At 46.8% G+C, this 20,719-nt stretch overlaps 1 protein-coding gene across 1 annotated transcript in view; it reads left to right on the top strand.

Moving 5' to 3' along the window:
* Positions 1 to 2,649, top strand: part of LOC135811478 (protein O-mannosyl-transferase 2-like) — a 30,614-nt gene extending 27,965 nt beyond the window's left edge. The window contains exons 21-23 of the mRNA XM_065324719.1: positions 190 to 330; positions 1,240 to 1,366; positions 1,921 to 2,649. Of these exons, the coding sequence (XP_065180791.1) occupies positions 190 to 330; positions 1,240 to 1,366; positions 1,921 to 2,026 (374 nt within the window). The 3' untranslated portion in view covers positions 2,027 to 2,649. The remainder of the gene's footprint in view (positions 1 to 189; positions 331 to 1,239; positions 1,367 to 1,920) is intronic.
* The last annotated feature ends 18,070 nt before the right edge of the window (positions 2,650 to 20,719 follow it).

Raw genomic sequence — 20,719 nt, 5'->3', positions numbered from 1 at the left:
CAGATCCACAAAACCTAACAGATGTGTTATACTTGACACAGAGGGGCAAATTGTGTGAAAGCAATACAGTCTTCATACATGGACTTGATGTATGTGCTAGATCCGTTGTAGAACTGCAAGGCGTACGGCACTCACCGCATGCATTATTCATAAGCCATTGCCTTTTGTTTCCTTTCTTCTGTGCTCAAGATGACTGTCGGCGTTCATTGCGCTGCTGTACGTGGATGCTGATAGGCTGGCTGTTGCACTACATACCGTTCTACGTGATGGGACGTGTACTCTACTTCCATCACTACTTCCCTGCTTTCCTCTTCAACACTATGCTCACTGGTACGTTGCAGGAAAATCTCGTGTTTCACTAGCAGAACCGGCGGAAGGAGCTTTTGATTGGTCCAGCAATACCCTAGCCTTCATACAGTTTGTGTATGATAAGGTTGCTGCACATGACCTCCTCAGCAGTAAACACACGTTGGTGGCCAAAACGTTGGTCCGGCCATGGCCTGACCAAGCGGACCGGTTCCGCCGGGCTCGTCTAGCCACTGTACATGTAGGGTGCGCACACTGTGCTGTGAGTACTTGCCGGTTGGATGCCGCGAAACCAGAGCCTAGTGCTCAGTACACCAGTGGAACAATGTTTAATGTGTCCCTGCTCTAAAACCTACTTCAGTAATGGGTCTGATCTACTCACCTTGCACGCGGGGGGTCATGAACAGACCATTTGTTGTCTTTGGAGAATAATGTTTCTTGCCCGAACCCCTGTGCGATAACCAGGAGCATTCAGCCGTTTGTTATAATGTACATTCGCAACGTGCACAAATTGTTGGAATAGGATCCAAATGCATAGTACTATTTAGTACAAGTATTAGTGTATTTCGCAATGATGTAGCAATGTGTGATGAAAACGCTGATATTGCTGACGTGCACTGCACATCTCTGTATCCTGGGATCCGTTCTAGACTTTCTCTCTGGGGGCTAGTTGTGGTTGTAAGCTAAGAGTGTTGTACCACAGCCTCCATGTTTTGCTGAAAATGAAAAGACTGGGGCCCATGGTCAATTTCCAAATTTGGGACATTGAACCTGGGATCATTGGGCTTCCCAAGGGCATTTTCTCGTTTCTACGATTGACAATATGTTAGTCCATTCGGAGACTGGTTTCATGGTGTTGTTGGTTTGTCTTCCAAGGGCATTGGTGTCCCAAGACATTCTCAATGGTGTTGCCTATGGCTGTTATCCCTGCAGGTACAATGTTGGATTTTACGCTGCGTCATTCCTCTCAACTTCTGGCCTCGAATTCCATTGCCCAGCTCAGCTACACTGTACTTTGTACATGTCTCCATGCCGGTGTGCTCTCTGCAGTTGTGGCCAGGTACGCATTGCATGTATATTCCTTCTGTCTGTCCCCCTCTCACTCAACCACTTCCTCTCTCATTCTCTCTCGCTCACTCTCACTCTCTCTCATCTTTCTTTCTCTCACACTATTTCTCTCTCTCTCTCTCTCTCTCTCGATTTATCTCTCTCCCTTTTTCTCTCTCGTTGTCTCTCTCGTTGTCTCCCTCTCTCGCTCTCTCTTTTACACGCACGCGAAACCTTTAATCAGAAGTCATCTGTTTGGTCAGGCAACTTCGGTGTTTTTCTTAGTTTCACAGCAGAGAGTGAGAGTTCACAGCTTAGTAGCCTGGATCAAGCTTATTATTGTATGTTGAAATGACATGTTTTGTCCTCACCTACATGTACCTAATGAACGGGAAAAAATTCCAAGAAACATGTGTAATTATACGAAGAAAAGAGGACCAAAGAGCTACAAGTTACACTATATAATCCCCTAACACCACCAGTAAGCATGTGTATGTGCGTGTATGTATATGTGGTGTATGGATTTTGGCATGCGTGTGTACTCTGACGTGTTCTGTACTCTCACAGCTTCGCTCTATTTCATCCGCTGTCGTACGGCATGACCGGAGAACGCAGTCAGCACAGCGGTAGCCAGATGCACGGCCTGCACTGGCTACCATCGTGGGAGTTCTGATCAGCATTCGGCCTAGTCACCACGCCGCGTAGCAGAGTTCTGAACAAACACCTTGGGCCTCGGTGGCCCCTTGTCACCAGTACAGGTCTGGCATGAACAAAGATGGGCCGGCTTGCTCAATGTATAATCTGCTGCAGGCTGTGTGAACATTGTGTGAACGCGTGACTCTTGTCGCGTACGCGAGCTTCGTGTAGAAGCATGTAGCCCTGTAGATGCAAGAGTGAACCCAGGGAGCAGTGGTGAGATTGTTCACCACAACTCTCAGGCTGGACACGATGAACAGTACTGCCACCGGTCAAGTCAAAACCTGAAGCTCAGACGAGCCGCGTAACCAACATGCAGAAACAGCACTGTGTCTGTGCTGACATCCCTGTCCTTTAGCAGGGTTCTAGCTAAAGGTGGGTAGGGGGTGCAGCGCCCCCCCCCCCTACTCTTTTTCCGATTTTTGTGATTTTTCACGCCATTCAACGAAAATACAGTCGATAGTCACTACTAGAGGGTTCATAAAGGCACATTTGTGAGGGGTGAAGTTGGGGGTTCACCCCGTATGTTACATTTTGCATGGCACGACAATTTTGGACAATGGAAAAAATTGGTCATGGGGTAACTTTTTCCCATGCCTGCCCCCCTACTATTTTGACCTGGCTAGAACACGGCCGCTTATAGGTTTAACCCTTTGTGGGTCTTACTCAATGTATGTGAGGGGTGGTCACGCAAACACGAGTACAAACAACCAGCCATAACTCAAGTTCTGTAAGTTGTAGGTATGGGTAAACTATAATATTTTCAAAATCTGTATGCCTGGACGAGTCTAGAAAACACAAATATGACTATGTCCAGGTAAGGGTATGACCCGTGGTAGCCCTTCAAGTTGAGAGAAAATACAATCGCGAACAAAAAACACAAAAATCACAGCACGAAGTGCATACCAAGTTCGTGATGGAGCTGAAGTCCTATGATAAACAATCAGGTAAGCGCTACGTCTCGGTGAAGAATATAATTATGCTCCTAATTCCGTCATTGAACTCCAATACCTCGCCATCGGCGATGCACCAGCAGCAACAGTTCCACAATATCACAATTTTGGTTCGTTCACCTCAGCGCCGCTCGCGTCAGATTCACTCTCGCCCAGCTGAGTACTCAGGCGCGATGTCACGCATGCCGTGATTCTCACGGCCAGGCGAATCAGCTGATCGCACCTGACAAGTCCTTGTAAGAGTTGCTGTTGCTGTGCTTCCTCGCTGGTTGGTAAATTTGATTTCTTCATTCGGGGACGATTTATTTGAGCTAGGAGCCCTCAGCGCAGCTCTCTTTCTCACCACATTGCACTGGAAATCCTCCAGGGACATCCAGCCTAGACTGGTTCCGTCAGTGTCCTCAGAAATCTTTTCTGACACGGCCTTACGAGACGCACTCCCATTCTCGAAATGCGCGCATGGCGGATGGTCGTCTTTTCCAATTTCACCAGACTTCAGTCGATCGATACTACAAAAATTTGTATGGTAAGTATGGTTGTTTTTTACACCGTTGGAAAGCCTTGAACCTCAGCTACGCGTGGAGCACCATTTTAGTTGTCTCCTAGAGTCCTAGCAACAAAACTCACAGAAAATGCGATTTTACTGTAAGGCCTAAGGCCCGTAAGGGTCACATACGACCCTTACGCTTATGTGAGACCCATAAAGGGTTAACATAGTCTGCGTTCACCTGCAATGCAGCTATTATCATTCTATTTATTTGCCTTTCACGGCAGCTAGCTAGCTAGCTATTCTTTATTTACTTCAGTCAGAATGCACTAAAACCTTAGTAATTGTTCATGAAAACCTGTGCCATCATTGGTCAGTTTAGTGATCTAGTCATCTTGGGGTGAAAAGCTGGGCATTGTCAGTGATTGCTCGTAATGGAGTGTTTCTCAGTGTGCGGAACCCGCTCGAAAGCAATGCACGCACGCTCCAAGGAAGTGTGATCAGGTCACCGACGAGTGCATGAGTAAGTCAGCTTGTTTCGATGACATAGTTTCCTTGTTTTCTTCTGCCACCCGGGTATATCAGCATGCTGTCCGCAGATTGAGTATATCATGGTATATCCGCTTGGAAGAAGCCCTGTTTCTCTATATGCAATTTTATTCAATTTTTTTAATTTGATTTTTCAGATTTAGTCATATCCAGCCAACAATGGTGGTCCCCTTCAAGTTGACTTCATGTACTCGTCATTTCTTCACTTCTGAAGTACTTCAAGTACTACTGATTATTGTAGAATAAACTCTCGTTCCTAGCATTCACGCTGACCTTTGAAGCCATCGAAAGAGGGGAAGGATTGCCCGTGACGATAATCCTTTACCTGTTGACTCGTTTCATGCTTGGACTTGGGCTTTCTTCAGAATTCTGGCATGGTTGCTTGGCCTATACTTTCATCCGTGCTTCCATCATGTAACGTATAAAGGTAATGTTTGATTTTTGTATTTCAAGAACAGCAGAATGGTGGAATGGTTAGGGGTGGTGCAATTTGATTCGGTAGACGGAGGTTCAAATCCCAGTGGGTTGAAGAAAAAAATGAGAAAGGTTATTCAGTGCGACAGATAGAGCAAGGGGTGTGTGTATGGCAGAAGCAAGGGGTGTGTGCAAGATAGAGCAAGGGGTGTGTGTGCATGGCAGAAAAGCTAAGCTACTATAACACTTTGGGGAGGAGATGATTCAGCAGGAAGAAAGTGTGCAAGTATTTGATAATTTCTGAATATGTTTGGAATGGTGGGACCACTTCTCTTTTTTTTGCCAATTACTACAGCCAATCCACTAATGCATGGTGGTGTGATTTCTGCAGGAGGGCGCGGGGCTCTCTGCGGGGGATGGGTGTTTGTGGAGGGGGTCTCTGCATGTGATGGTGGCCTATCCACTGGTCCTGTCCCTTCAGGCAGCCATGTCTTACGCAAGCTACTTTCACTGCATGGACCCCACCTTCCACCCTTTTCCCTCCACTAGATTTATAGCAATTCTTAGGCCAGTGGATATGTTCTCAGATCCTGCTGACGGCAAGAGCTTGCGCAGCAATAATGTTCATTGAAACAAAAACAAAAGATATGATGAAGACACTAGAGAGAACATGGGAATGATCGCGTACGCCTGGTCCAGCGTCGAGCCATGAAGGTTATTGGCCCCTCATTGCTCCCCAGCCTGGCAATCCGAAGGCATGTTTACGGGCTGTGCTACCTGTATAAGCTGCAATGCATACCAGGTCCAGCTCTGCTCACCAACATGGTACCTCCCCCAGCAAGAGTTAACGCTGCACCCCGGACGCGCCGGCAACGCCAGTCCCTCGGTGGCCACTCTTTCCAACTCGCAACTCCTCTGCCAGCCTCCAGTCCAGAGTTCATCCGCCGCTCCTTCCCATACTTTGTCCTGGAGAGCTGGAACACACTGCCTGCCCCAATCCTCGCCGAACGCCCAACTCTCAAGAAATTGCCGACATTCAAGACCAAGGCCTACCATCACCTCCGCCAGACCAATTGGCTATGGGCCACTGAAGTCCACCAGCACTGAGAATAACCGGTTGTCTCTATTATTATCATTTTCTGTCTGTCTCTCTCTCTCTCTCTCTCTCTCTCTCTCTCTCTCTCTCTCTCTCTCTCTCTCTCTCTCTCTCTCTCTCTCTCTCTCTCTCACTCTCTCACTCTTCCTCTCCTGGGAAGCTCCTCATGCTCATTCTCCCTTTCTCTGTCCATTTCCCCTTCCTGATGCGTAGACCAACTGTTGAACCCGAGACCACTAGGTCGGGGGAGGTTGACCTACCTCATCGGCACGCATGCCACGCTCCTCTGTGTTGTCAAAGTTCGCTTGTCCACTTTTGTCTACCTCCCCTTTTATGTTGCTGGCCAGTGCTTTGTAGTAAAAAAAAAAAAAAAAAAAACGCCGCAGCTGCAAAGAGTCCGACCCCACCGACACATTATGCCGGGACGAAAAACTGTTTTCCATGGCAACCACTTTTCTTGACCCCAACATGATCTTAGCAAGGCCAAGTTGTGGTTGCTACGAAAAGGCTGACACATGCAAGAGTGGTCGGAACCCACAGTCCTACTACGCACGCACGCACATGCAGCAGCAGAAGCAGCAGGAAATAAATCAAAAATTTATGAAGAATGCAGAAAGGAAATGCCATGGCAACGGATATCAGACACAGTAGTAACCTGAAAGCACTGAGCAAGGGTATCGAGATGAGGTTCATCATTTCCTATCCGCAACAACTCACTCAACGTGATAGAGGAATGTGCAGCCGTGCCCAATGAATTCTTTTATATGATTGCATGAGTCAAGTACATGTATACATGCCAGGTGCTATGCAGCCCTTGACCTGGCAATGATGGGATGTGAACTGGTGCAGGGCGAAAACTTGACTCAAGGGATCGGACTTCATCGAGCAAAAAGGTACGTATCCGAGGATCAAAGCACACATACAGAGGCATCTTGCAAAAACCCAACCCCAGGTACCGCCAGCTATACATCGACCAGGCACCAGGCGCGAACTGATGGTGGTGGTGGTGAGAAGGAGAGCTCTGTGCCAGAACTTTGCAGGCTAGAGAGCGTGTGTGGGCAGGCGTGTGTTTACCGCCATATTGCCAGGTGTGTCTTTACCACCATAATTATCAACCAGGTGAAAGCATACATATCTTTTTACAGGATATCTATTTTCTGAAAGGAATTCGGGTGGACACACCCATTCCCATAGCGCTGCACATCCCAACCAGCTTCGTTACTTTACAATGTTTCGGCACATGGCCATCATCAGGTATTATTATTATTATTATTATTATTCATTGCATTCCCAACTCATCACAACCACGCGCTCTTCAGCCGAACCATACAGACACCAGCAAGGACACTTCCGTTGAGAGATAATAATTATTGCTCCACGCCTCTAGACAGCTGTTTCGCTCCCTGTCGGAGCTCATCAGTAGAGGATGATAATGATGATAATGGAGGAATGATCATTCTTATACACAAGAAATGGCGCAAGTGCGCGCTTTCCACATATATCAATGGCATATGCAAGCTGCTAAAATGGTAAAGTGTGAGAACAGCGATAAATAATGATAGTACGCGCTCATTGGTGGAGAAACACACCACACAGGCGACGAAAAACTTACGCGGAATACTGATGCCAAAGGAAAGTACATGTATGTTGTTTATTATTATGATGTTGCAATGTCCATGTATGCAGGCCAGGCGAGACTCACCGCCGGGATCCGCCAACGCGACAGGCTCGGTTGCCGTTCAGGATTCACACCGACCTGTCCGCCCGTCAACAGGATCGACAGCGGGAGGCCCCACTGATGCCGATGTCGATGCACACCAGGAAACTTGTAGTCGTGAGTGTGATACTAACACGTCCATCGGCAACCACTGAAAAACGAGAGGCCAGCTGGGGCATTCACTCCAGTCAGGGATGCTTGGTCGACGCTTCGTATCAGCAGCTCAGCTCATTTTGATCAAACAAAGATGTTGCAGATGTGTCTTGCTTTTCTCCTTCCTTCTTCACCGACTCGTCTTGTCATCTCTCCTTCTTTCTTCACCGACTCTTCGTGTCCACTCTGCTCTGCCACTAACGGCGCATTAAAACTTCAGAACTAAATATTGCGACAGAGCTTTCGGCCACATTTTCAATTCATTGCATTCCCAACTCATCACAACCACGCGCTCTTCAGCCGAACCATACAGACACCAGCAAGGACACTTCCGTTGAGAGATAATAATTATTTCTCCACGCCTCTAGACAGCTGTTTCGCTCCCTGTCGGAGCTCATCAGTAGAGGATGATAATGATGATAATGGAGGAATGATCATTCTTATACACAAGAAATGGCGCAAGTGCGCGCTTTCCACATATATCAATGGCATATGCAAGCTGCTAAAATGGTAAAGTGTGAGAACAGCGATAAATAATCATAGTACGCGCTCATTGGTGGAGAAACACACCACACAGGCGACGAAAAACTTACGCGGAATACTGATGCCAAAGGAAAGTACATGTATGTTGTTTATTATTATGATGTTGCAATGTCCATGTATGCAGGCCAGGCGAGACTCACCGCCGGGATCCGCCAACGCGACAGGCTCGGTTGCCGTTCAGGATTCACACCGACCTGTCCGCCCGTCAACAGGATCGACAGCGGGAGGCCCCACTGATGCCGATGTCGATGCACACCAGGAAACTTGTAGTCGTGAGTGTGATACTAACACGTCCATCGGCAACCACTGACAAACGAGAGGCCAGCTGGGGCATTCACTCCAGTCAGGGATGCTTGGTCGACGCTTCGTATCAGCAGCTCAGCTCATTTTGATCAAACAAAGATGTTGCAGATGTGTCTTGCTTTTCTCCTTCCTTCTTCACCGACTCGTCTTGTCATCTCTCCTTCTTTCTTCACCGACTCTTCGTGTCCACTCTGCTCTGCCACTAACGGCGCATTAAAACTTCAGAACTAAATATTGGGACAGAGCTTTCGGCCATATTTTCAATTCATTGCATTCCCAACTCATCACAACCACGCGCTCTTCAGCCGAACCATACAGACACCAGCAAGGACACTTCCGTTGAGAGATAATAATTATTGCTCCACGCCTCTAGACAGCTGTTTCGCTCCCTGTCGGAGCTCATCAGTAGAGGATGATAATGATGATAATGGAGGAATGATCATTCTTATACACAAGAAATGGCGCAAGTGCGCGCTTTCCACATACATCAATGGCATATGCAAGCTGCTAAAATGGTAAAGTGTGAGAACAGCGATAAATAATCATAGTACGCGCTCATTGGTGGAGAAACACACCACACAGGCGACGAAAATCTTACGCGGAATACTGATGCCAATGGAAAGTACATGTATGTTGTTTATTATTATGATGTTGCAATGTCCATGTATGCAGGCCAGGCGAGACTCACCGCCGGGATCCGCCAACGCGACAGGCTCGGTTGCCGTTCAGGATTCACACCGACCTGTCCGCCCGTCAACAGGATCGACAGCGGGAGGCCCCACTGATGCCGATGTCGATGCACACCAGGAAACTTGTAGTCGTGAGTGTGATACTAACACGTCCATCGGCAACCACTGACAAACGAGAGGCCAGCTGGGGCATTCACTCCAGTCAGGGATGCTTGGTCGACGCTTCGTATCAGCAGCTCAGCTCATTTTGATCAAACAAAGATGTTGCAGATGTGTCTTGCTTTTCTCCTTCCTTCTTCACCGACTCGTCTTGTCATCTCTCCTTCTTTCTTCACCGACTGCAATGCAATGAATTGAAAATATGGCCGAAAGCTCTGTTGCAATATTTAGTTCTGAAGTTTTAATGCGCCGTTAGTGGCAGAGCAGAGTGGACACGAAGAGTCGGTGAAGAAAGAAGGAGAGATGACAAGACGAGTCGGTGAAGAAGGAAGGAGAAAAGCAAGACACATCTGCAACATCTTTGTTTGATCAAAATGAGCTGAGCTGCTGATACGAAGCGTCGACCAAGCATCCCTGACTGGAGTGAATGCCCCAGCTGGCCTCTCGTTTGTCAGTGGTTGCCGATGGACGTGTTAGTATCACACTCACGACTACAAGTTTCCTGGTGTGCATCGACATCGGCATCAGTGGGGCCTCCCGCTGTCGATCCTGTTGACGGGCGGACAGGTCGGTGTGAATCCTGAACGGCAACCGAGCCTGTCGCGTTGGCGGATCCCGGCGGTGAGTCTCGCCTGGTCTGCATACATGGACATTGCAACATCATAATAATAAACAACATACATGTACTTTCCTTTGGCATCAGTATTCCGCGTAAGATTTTCGTCGCCTGTGTGGTGTGTTTCTCCACCAATGAGCGCGTACTATCATTATTTATCGCTGTTCTCACACTTTACCATTTTAGCAGCTTGCATATGCCATTGATATATGTGGAAAGCGCGCACTTGCGCCATTTCTTGTGTATAAGAATGATCATTCCTCCATTATCATCATTATCATCCTCTACTGATGAGCTCCGACAGGGAGCGAAACAGCTGTCTAGAGGCGTGGAGCAATAATTATTATCTCTCAACGGAAGTGTCCTTGCTGGTGTCTGTATGGTTCGGCTGAAGAGCGCGTGGTTGTGATGAGTTGGGGATGCAATGAATTGAAAATATGGCCGAAAGCTCTGTCGCAATATTTAGTTCTGAAATTATTATTATTATTATTATTATTAACTGGTTTGAGGGAAAGAGACAAACGGGAAAAGTCTGAAGAAAAAATTGACTGTCACCACCAGGACTCGAACCAGGGACCCTCGCTTGTAGCCAGCGATGCTCTAACCACTGAGCTATGGTGTAGTCGTCATCCCAGCAGAGACCGTTCAACGTTTTCTTCAGACTTCGTAACTCACACATATTATTATTATTATTATTTGATAACCGCAATCAATAAAACTAGCTGAACCGACATTTGTGTACTTTATTCATGCAATGTAAAGACGGTGGAGACGATGTGCAATAAAACGATGAAAATATGAAGAAATGGTGTAGGGAAAAAATGGATTCAAACAAGTTTTCGTACAACACTCATCAGGAATCGTCGTTGTACTAAAGGACACTGAAACAAAAATTGAACTATTATAGAAAATCTAAATTAGAGAAATAACACTAAGAGCAACAACAGTGAAATTTACAAGTGTGAATTTTAACAATCAAAGCGAGAAATGAACAAAGGAGAAAGGAAGGAAAGACAACGTGATAACACATAACAGCAGTACATTACACCTAGAACATTAACGGCCAAGCTTGGCCGCACTAAACACGACACGTTACTTGAACAATTTCAACCCAATTATACTATCTTTCTGTACACACAAATTAGGCTTGTACAGACGCTGATAGATAGCTTCCAACACTTTTCACTGTAGTCCATAACCATGACGACCACGGCACAATACAGTGAACGAAGAGTCGGAATACGAATTGCAACAATCAGGACTAGCTAGCAGATGATTGTACACAGAAGACTTGCTACCACGAAACCTACGCACAACACTAACACTCTCACCGGCATTCTCACCATCACTCCCATCACTGCTCTCCGACTCACTGCTCCCTCCGCCGTCCGTTCCATCCTCCGCTTCCTCTGTACTCTCTCTGTCTCGTCCATCCCGCCTGACCGGGTCCATTGAACTCAACTCGGCCGTTACCCTGCTATCACGTCCCTCCTTTTGCCCTTGTCCGCTGAGTGCGTAGCTTCTGTTGTAGCTGGCTGTTGATCGTCTTGGTCTTTCAATTATGGGCTTGGATGGTGGATTAGTTGTGGTTGCTGTAGATTGCGTTGTTGGTGTTGGTGTGGGAGCTACTGATATGCAAGGTGGGTCTTTTTGAGTCGGCATTTGTAGTGTTAATGCAGCTGTCAGTGTTGCTCGCGGTCTCCCACTGGCAAGCTCCACCGCCGCAAGAACCGATGGCGGAGGATCAGGAGGAGGCAGTGGGACCGGGACCGCAAGCGGCACCGCCTCAGCCAAAGCCGCCGGGGCACTGACGAGGGAACCACCGACGGCCGGAGCAAAGGCGGCGACACAAGCCGACCCGATGAGCCACCACGCCCATTCTCCTCCACCACCGCCACCAGCGACGGCGGAGCAAGCACAGTCTGTGAGCCAGGATCCGCGGGTTGTGTAGGCAACGGCTGTGTGGTTATTGGTTGTTTTCTAGGTCGCCCTCGCTTCGGTCTTTGTTGTTGTACGCAAGGTGGAAGTATGTGACGTGGTGTGTGTTGTTTGATGCGTGCGTTCAGGTGCTGAACAGTCCTACCAACATACCGACTAGCGCATTGTCGGCATTCAAAGTTGTAAATAAGATGACTTAGGTGATGGGCTGGTAGGACATCCTTCCGCACCGTAAACGCACGCATCGTCGTAAAGACTGGCACGAAGTGTGCTGTGTAGTATGTTCGACGAACAACAGACTTGACTGCACTACAAACTTTAGTCGACTCCTGCCCTTTCCACGGCAAGCATAAATAAACGGGACAACGAGCAGGACCAATCATAGGAGCCTTCGTAGTTTGTTCGACTTTCAACAACTTCTGCAACAAAAACTCAGGGTACCCGTTCTTGACAAAAACTGACCGGAGAAAATCAAGCTCTTCCTGCAGCTTGCAGGACGAACAAATACCCTTCGCACGATCTACAAGGTTACGCACTAAGTTTACTTTATATTGAGACGAACAATAAGAGTCATATACAATGTACTGACCAGTAAACGTCGGCTTTCGATAAACGGTGGTCAGAACGTCACTACTCGTTTTTTCCACAAGCACATCTAGAAATGACAATTTGTTGGACTGTTCATGCTCACATGTAAAACGAAGGGCAGGGTGAATACTATTTAACACGTCAAGAAACTCGTTACTACGCTCCTCATTATCAAAATATGTGAATGAGTTGTCCACGAAACGTACATAAAGGTCAGGCCACAATGAATCATCAATTTTCGACTCACAGTAACCGACAAACACGTTTGCCAATACCGGACCAAGGGGCGAACCCATCGCAACACCATCGACTTGTTTGTACATGACATTGTTGAACGAAAACTCAACACCAGTTGTGACCAGCAACAACAACCGTCTAAACGCACTTTCAGATATCCAAGGAGTGTCAACGTCATCATTACGGTACAAAACATCCATGCAGTTTCGACAGTTTCTTCAATCGGCACATTAGTAAATAAACTGACGACGTCAAACGAACACATGTGTGCGTTGGGTGGTACAGGCTTGTTGCGGAGCTTCTCGACGAAATCAAAACTGTCTTTTACAGTGCGCTTGCAGTAGTGGTCCTGCACTGGTTGTAAGTAAATACACAGCCACTTGGAAATAGAATATTGGGGTGAAGGCGTCATGGAAACGATGGGACGTACTGGACATGTGGGCTTGTGTACTTTTGGTAAGCCATATAGCCTAGGCCGGAGGGTGCCTGTCGGTTTAATGCGATCGAAATCATTTGAGGATATTTCACCGTCGTCTTTCAGTTTCTTTAGGTAAGCTATTAGTTCTTTTTCTACTTTCTCTGTTCGATCAAAACTTTCAACTGGGCCGAGGGTCTGGAACTTTGATGTGTCATTTAAGATGACAGACATCTTGTCGATGTAATCGGTTCTGAGCATCAGAACTGTAGCCCGCCCTTTGTCCGGGCGCGTGACGATAATTTCCGTGTTTTTGCGGAAGTCACGGAGGGCTTTCATGTGTTCCTGGCCTAAGGAAAATGATCGCTTATCTGGAAGTTTGTCCGCATGCTCCTCAGCCTCAGCTCGGATCTTTGCTGCGCATATTGATTGTTGGGCCTCTGATGTCGGCGTAAAACTTAATAAATTTCGATAAAACAATTCAAACTCGGTCATGATAACTTCCTTTTTATTTGATGAGGCGGTGGCTTTGGCTGAGGCGGTGCCGCTTGCGGTCCCGGTCCCACTGCCTCCCCCTGATCCTCCGCCATCGGTTCTTGCGGCGGTGGAGCTTGCCAGTGGGAGACCGCGAGCAACACTGACAGCTGCATTAACACTACAAATGCCGACTCAAAAAGACCCACCTTGCATATCAGTAGCTCCCACACCAACACCAACAACGCAATCTACAGCAACCACAACTAATCCACCATCCAAGCCCATAATTGAAAGACCAAGACGATCAACAGCCAGCTACAACAGAAGCTACGCACTCAGCGGACAAGGGCAAAAGGAGGGACGTGATAGCAGGGTAACGGCCGAGTTGAGTTCAATGGACCCGGTCAGGCGGGATGGACGAGACAGAGAGAGTACAGAGGAAGCGGAGGATGGAACGGACGGCGGAGGGAGCAGTGAGTCGGAGAGCAGTGATGGGAGTGATGGTGAGAATGCCGGTGAGAGTGTTAGTGTTGTGCGTAGGTTTCGTGGTAGCAAGTCTTCAGTGTACAATCATCTGCTAGCTAGTCCTGATTGTTGCAATTCGTATTCCGACTCTTCGTTCACTGTATTGTGCCGTGGTCGTCATGGTTATGGACTACAGTTAAAAGTGTTGGAAGCTATCTATCAGCGTCTGTACAAGCCTAATTTGTGTGTACAGAAAGATAGTATAATTGGGTTGAAATTGTTCAAGTAACGTGTCGTGTTTAGTGCGGCCAAGCTTGGCCGTTAATGTTCTAGGTGTAATGTACTGCTGTTATGTGTTATCACGTTGTCTTTCCTTCCTTTCTCCTTTGTTCATTTCTCGCTTTGATTGTTAAAATTCACACTTGTAAATTTCACTGTTGTTGCTCTTAGTGTTCTTTCTCTAACTTAGATTTTCTATAATAGTTCAATTTTTGTTTCAGTGTCCTTTAGTACAACGACGATTCCTGATGAGTGTTGTACGAAAACTTGTTTGAATCCATTTTTTTCCCTACACCATTTCTTCATATTTTCATCGTTTTATTGCACATCGTCTCCACCGTTTTTACATTGCATGAATAAAGTACACAAATGTCGGTTCAGCTAGTTTTATTGATTGCGGTTATCAAATTATTGTCTCCTCGCCGTGTGTTTATTATTACTATTATTATTATTATTTGGAAAGGATTGGGAGAACTTCAAATTCAAAGGATCAGTCGGGGAAGTGAACTGCCTCAAAAGAGAAAAAACGCCAGACCCACCAGGACTCGAACCTGGGACCCTGCTTGTCATGAGCAATGCTCTAACCACTGAGCTATGAGACCAGGCTGAACCTAGAAGGCGCTGACAAGTTTTTCACTCCAAAGGCAGCTCACAACACGTGCCACACATACTGACCGTGGTTGGTCCCCTGGGGGAGGGAAAAAGACCCAAGTGCCATCAGTATGTGTGGCACGTGTTGTGAGCTGCCTTTGGAGTGAAAAACTTGTCAGCGCCTTCTAGGTTCAGCCTGGTCTCATAGCTCAGTGGTTAGAGCATTGCTCATGACAAGCAGGGTCCCAGGTTCGAGTCCTGGTGGGTCTGGCGTTTTTTCTCTTTTCAGGCAGTTCACTTCCCCGACTGATCCTTTGAATTATTATTATTATTATTATTATTATTATACGCATTCCCGCATTGAAGTGTAGCAGCAGTATGCTGCGTCCACAGCTTCGCTTATGCAGGTAATAAGAACAATGAATCTATTCTGATACTCGAAGTAGTACTTAGCCAGGCTCCGGTATTGTTCAGACTCTACAGGGGCCACAGTCACTTACTAGTTCAGAGACTTGGGAAGGTACTTTCAACCACTGGTCTACTGCTCAAGTGCTGTCTCTGTTCAGCATCCCAAAGGCGCCACACCACACGGCTCTCTTTCGTCCACCGGCTGCCACCCTAACCAGTGGCCAGTTGGCTGCTTGAGTAGCTACTGGGCAGGTCCCATGCACACACTGACTTGCTAGCTAGGCCACTGCTGGCACACACCAAGCTTGCTGACTGGTCTTCTGACACAGAATTGCTTACAGGCTGGGCTGCTGGCATACACTAAATAATTGTTGGCCGAGCTGCTGGCATGACTGATTGACTGAGCTGTTTGCGCTGGTCGCTTCTTCCAACGATCATCGATACACATGCTTGAGAGACCTTCTTGCAGCAGTTCATGATCACCAGGTAAAACGAACCAACATGCTGTAGACAGAACCGTGCCACAGCCAAGATCGTGATGTGCACAATACCAGCCATTCATCTGATCCCCACTGATCGCACTGGATTGCACCTGGTGCTGGGTATGCGATGGCTTCATCAGGTGGTATGTGATAACTGAGTCATAATGGCCTTACTTGAACTGTCCGCAGGTACTGACGGTGAATACAGTGACTCCTACAACAGCAAGCAGACAGAGGGAAACAAGAAACGTTATGCAATGCATAATTTGAGGGAGTTGAAAATACATGAATGATTTGCTTCCCAGTTTCAGAACATGATTCCCCTGGAAGAGATGAAAGTCACATGCTGTTGGAATGTTTCAAGAAACTTGGGAAGTATAACAAATCTGTAAGTTTCCTTGTGCTTTTGTCACGTGATTGGGTGTAACGGTGCTGTGCTTCAAAATACTCTACTCCGACGGTCAATACAAGCTACTCCCAGCCGCCTCAGCAAACACAATCATAAGACAATCCTCTGCTAGAAAACTCTATTGGATATCTGCCTTTTCTGTATTCTACCAGCGAGGAATTTTCCCCTCTAGAATGCACCCGACATTCGGCAATTATATTGCCAATAACCCTAACATCCTCCTGGGTGGATGTTGCTCCAGATTGTGATTGATCCGTAACGCAGATATCAGAATCTAGCAGATTTTTTGAGGAAGCCATAACATGTGGCATAGACTAACAGAGTAACCTCATGACCTGTTCCACGCCATATCCGACACATCGATGACAACATTAGTGCACTTTGAAAGATATGTTTGCTTTGTACCTGGGAACCTGCCGCTTTCGCCAATTATTGCAGCACAAATGGGAGCTGCTAGATTAAGAGCTCTTTACTGCAAGGTAGCACATCCAGACCACGGCCATCTATATTCCAATTCTCAGAATCAATCGTGAGACAAGTGGGTCACGTGATGTCGGACGGGAATGTTCCATTTCGTGGCCAAATTTGATACCATCACATGAGACATTGATACGAAATAGGAGAGCAAACCCTTTTTTTTGACATTGATGTTATATCCATTCACCTATATCTTATATGTCTTGACTGCACAATACAGTTCCATACATAAGGCTCAATAGACGGTCACAACGTTTTCATGGCCAGGTATTCTCTAAATAAATGGTCGGATGACTGATTATAATCAGCTCTTGAAGTTCAGGGTAGATCTTTTCCAGCACATGTACACAAACATGACCCATTGCCGCAGGACACACCATAATCCCTAAAACACAAGCGAGACCTCTGCATTGACATCAAACAAGGCTTCTACACCGTCTACAGCTTTAAGCTGGACTATGGTGGGGGAGACGGTTTCGTCTTCAGTGCTGAGACTCATATCCTAGGAATTCCTTCCCACTGGATCAACTTCTGACAAGTAGCCATCAATATTATCATACCCTCAATCAAAAGCTTCTGTCGACGAGTTAAAAAAATTACTCTTTTTCACAAGACAGCCACAAACCATTAAGGTGCAAACGCCAGCAAAGCAGCACAGGGAGGCTCATAGCGATGGCAGTCGAAGCAGCGGAGGTGGCGCAAGCACATGTTATTTACATTAGAGAGGTTCCGCATTGCGTAATTACGTTAGTAAAAACGTAGTCGATCTACGGAAAGTCTTACGGAAACTGCGTGCGGATCTGTGTTCCGCCATACGGAGTTTTTTAATCACATAGCTGCCCTTGGCAACTCCGAACGCGGCAGTGTACGACCAGATCAACCTGGGGAGAGAGTCATAATTTCGTACCCCAATCCACTTACGGACCAGCTACGTTATCACAGCCCTATCTACGTACTCTACGTAGACAACTTTCCGTAAGTGGAGTGCAAACTCGCGAATTCACGTGTTTTTCCCACCCACTAACGTAAAGTCAGGGCTCACCACGACCATACAAAGCGTCAATAACGGTCATTTGGATTTGACCAATCAGCGCACAGCAAAACGGGCTGTTTCTTGCAATTGTGGGGTGTTTTCTGAGTGGAGCTTGGCTGTATTCGTTGGTTTTAGACATTAGGCCATTGTGGATTCGTGTTCAGAAGGTGTGTCTTTGGGGGGTTACCGTCTCGAATTTTTCGATTTGGCCTTCGTTTGGCTGAGATCGGATGGTGAAATCACTCAAACGCGAAGGCGTGCAAACAAGTGAATGAAGAGAAAATTAGAAATCGGGGACGGTAAACCGATAGAGAATTCCAAGACCTTGAAAATGAGCTATCGATGGTGAGAATCGGCCAAGGAGAACCGCTGTTCTACTTTTTTGAAGACATCAAGGTCGGCCGTGCGTCGCCGCGCGCACCAACAAAAACTGGCAGCCGTGCGCATATCTGCAAGTGCAACAAGAAAGGGCGGAGGAGACAGCAAGCGTTCCAAGTGAAGAGTTTACCTTCGTGTTGACTCAAGCTAAGGACTCATGCCAGTCAGGGATCATACTAGTCACCTCTCATCATGGTCATGACTAAGGGATTCATTTGTGACAAGGAAACTCCCCACTCGCAGCGTGAAAGCTGCGAGGCCAAACAGAAAAGAGTGTGCCGAGTCGCGATCAGGAAACGCTGAGTTCTACTGACAACATTGGTTAGCTAGGCGCGGCAAATTCTTGTAGATGCCAGGACTCAAGTTCACCAGTACCCCACGGACATATCTTGGTCGACACCCACCAGCGGATTGAGAAAAATGACCAAGATTGCTTGGAGAAAGGACGTCTTCTCCGCGTGTCTTTCTCGACATCAAACAACAAGATTCGCTTCGGCACTGGCCCTTCGCTGTACAGAGTAGACCAGGAAGTCGTAAAATACCGGGAAGTCGTAAAATACCGGTATTTTACGACTAGACTGTTCATCGCTGTACATCGATGAGCATGAACTCGGGTGCGTAGCCGCTATGACTGCACAAACTCTGGCTTTGGCGGCATTCAAAATGGTGGTCGACGCTTTTTGAATTTTGTATGGTCGTGGTGAGCCCTGAAAGTTGCTGAACTTTACCTAGTGCGGAACCTCTCTATTGCAAGGATATGCCTGCGGGTGTGAGTAACCTGGAAAGCTGCATGTGACGGAATGACTGGTGAAGCACATCATGCACTGCTACATTATACAGGTGTATGAAAACCCGTTTGGAACCGGAAAATTAACGGTTTCATACCCCACAAGTCTAGCGGTCGGAAAACTTGTTATCCGGTAAACCATCCAAGCCTGAATACATAACAGTACCATTGTAGGGCACTGACGCTCACACAGAAATTGAATCGTGGTCCTATATGCGGCATACAGGTGGTATCATTACTCAAGGTTTACTGGAAATAAATAGTTTGCTACTCGTCCTACAAGGTGCCAGGGTACAAGTACCTCCTCGAGCAAACTTGTGGGACCGCTGTCGACGTGTACACCACAAACTAGCATATTAGCTGATGGCCTGACTCTTTCTTTCTTTTTACCCCCCCCCCCCCCCCCCCTCCCCTGGTGCACGTAGTGTGGAAGGATACGAGACCTTTGGTCAGAGGAGTTCACAACGCCCCACCTACAAAGCTGCACTAGTGGATAGTCAGCCTCGACTCAATAGTTGTTTGTTCTGTAGACCCTCAACTTGTTGGTCGTATCTTCATCCTCTCTGCTATTTTGTTATCTTTATAGTTACTAATTTTTGTCTCGAGCCGGGTTTGTGTTCTTTGTAAATAACATTTTTGAAAATGTAAATGTAGTTGTCTCCTGATACAGATGGTCGACTTACAAGAATGCCGCCATGGGTACACCCAAATATATTAATAATAATTTTGATATTGAACACAGCAACAAACACAGTTCCTTTTGTTTACTATCTTGCAAATTCGGTCATCCTCCGTGAAATTACCGATAGTAAACTCGTTTCGATTGAGCTCAGAACTCACCTCCATGCCTTGTGATAACCATACTCAGGCAGCTAGAGGACAATCGCCTACAATGCAGTAGTGCAATCAATCTCCGCTCGCACTCACAGCCGGCCATAACTGCTGCTGGTTCCGCTACTGACAACTATTTGAGCACGCCGGCAAGACGTGTGCAACGTCCAATTTCGACAATACGGTCAGGTCTGGCCACAGAGCTGACATGATGAAGAACTTGTCCTGGCCGTGATTCCAAGGGCTACAAGTCGGACCATTGACACTGATGAGCTTGCAGCATGCAGCGAACCGTTAGCACTGTTTTACCTTGGGTGGGAATCTATGCGAGTGGTTCGGAAATTACCACCACCATCTAAAATCTGAGCTATTTGTAACTAGAATAAGTTAGTCAGAATGGAGAAGGAGCTTCAACTAACTTCAAGCATGCTACATGATCGTATTCCTAGCATGGTGAGCTACATGAGCGCTGCATGTTTGTGGCAAAATGCATCACTAGCACTCGAAAATAATTATTCCCTTCCCTCAAGATCGGGAGCATTGTTTGTTTTCCCAGACGCCATATTTGCCTTGGTAACAGTCCTGTAGCTAGTCTTTCATGTCGTGATGCGTGATATAACTTATGACATTAGTATTAGTTACCGAGAAAGTACAGTAGATCTACAATCACGTACGGTAGTTATTATTATTATTATTATTTCACAATCACGATGACATAGTGCCAATAAGCATGTGATGCGGGCGATTTTAACCAGCCATGGTGGGGACAACTGAGAAAAAGAAGGAGAAGAAAAGGAGAAAAGAAAACAAAACAAAAGGAGTACTATAGGAACCTGGAGAGAGCAGTATGAAGATTAGGCTAGCAATGGAAAACAACGAATTCAATTCAATTCAACTTAGGCGCGGGCAGAATGGAACAAAATGCAGCGAAGGTGTCACGAGACTTTACCTCCTGCGGAAGCCGAGACCAATGAGAATAGGACTTAAACAGAGGGGATTTTAAAAGGATCGATGACCTGGCAAGTGGGAAATGTAGAGAACATCTAGTACGCGAGCTATTATTGAACCAGCTTAAATGCGCAAGTGCATGAGGAGGAGCAAGTTGAAGCTTAATACGGTGAATGAATTTGCATGCCGAGTGGGGAAAGCGTTCTGAGAGAGGGGAAGAGGAAGCCAAAATGTATAGCGTCTGAGAG

Source organism: Sycon ciliatum, chromosome 3 (assembly GCF_964019385.1).
Source record: "Sycon ciliatum chromosome 3, ocSycCili1.1, whole genome shotgun sequence".
In the NCBI taxonomy this organism is placed as follows: domain Eukaryota; kingdom Metazoa; phylum Porifera; class Calcarea; order Leucosolenida; family Sycettidae; genus Sycon; species Sycon ciliatum.
Note: the sequence above shows the minus strand (reverse complement) of the source record. Positions and strands in the feature narration are given on the sequence as shown.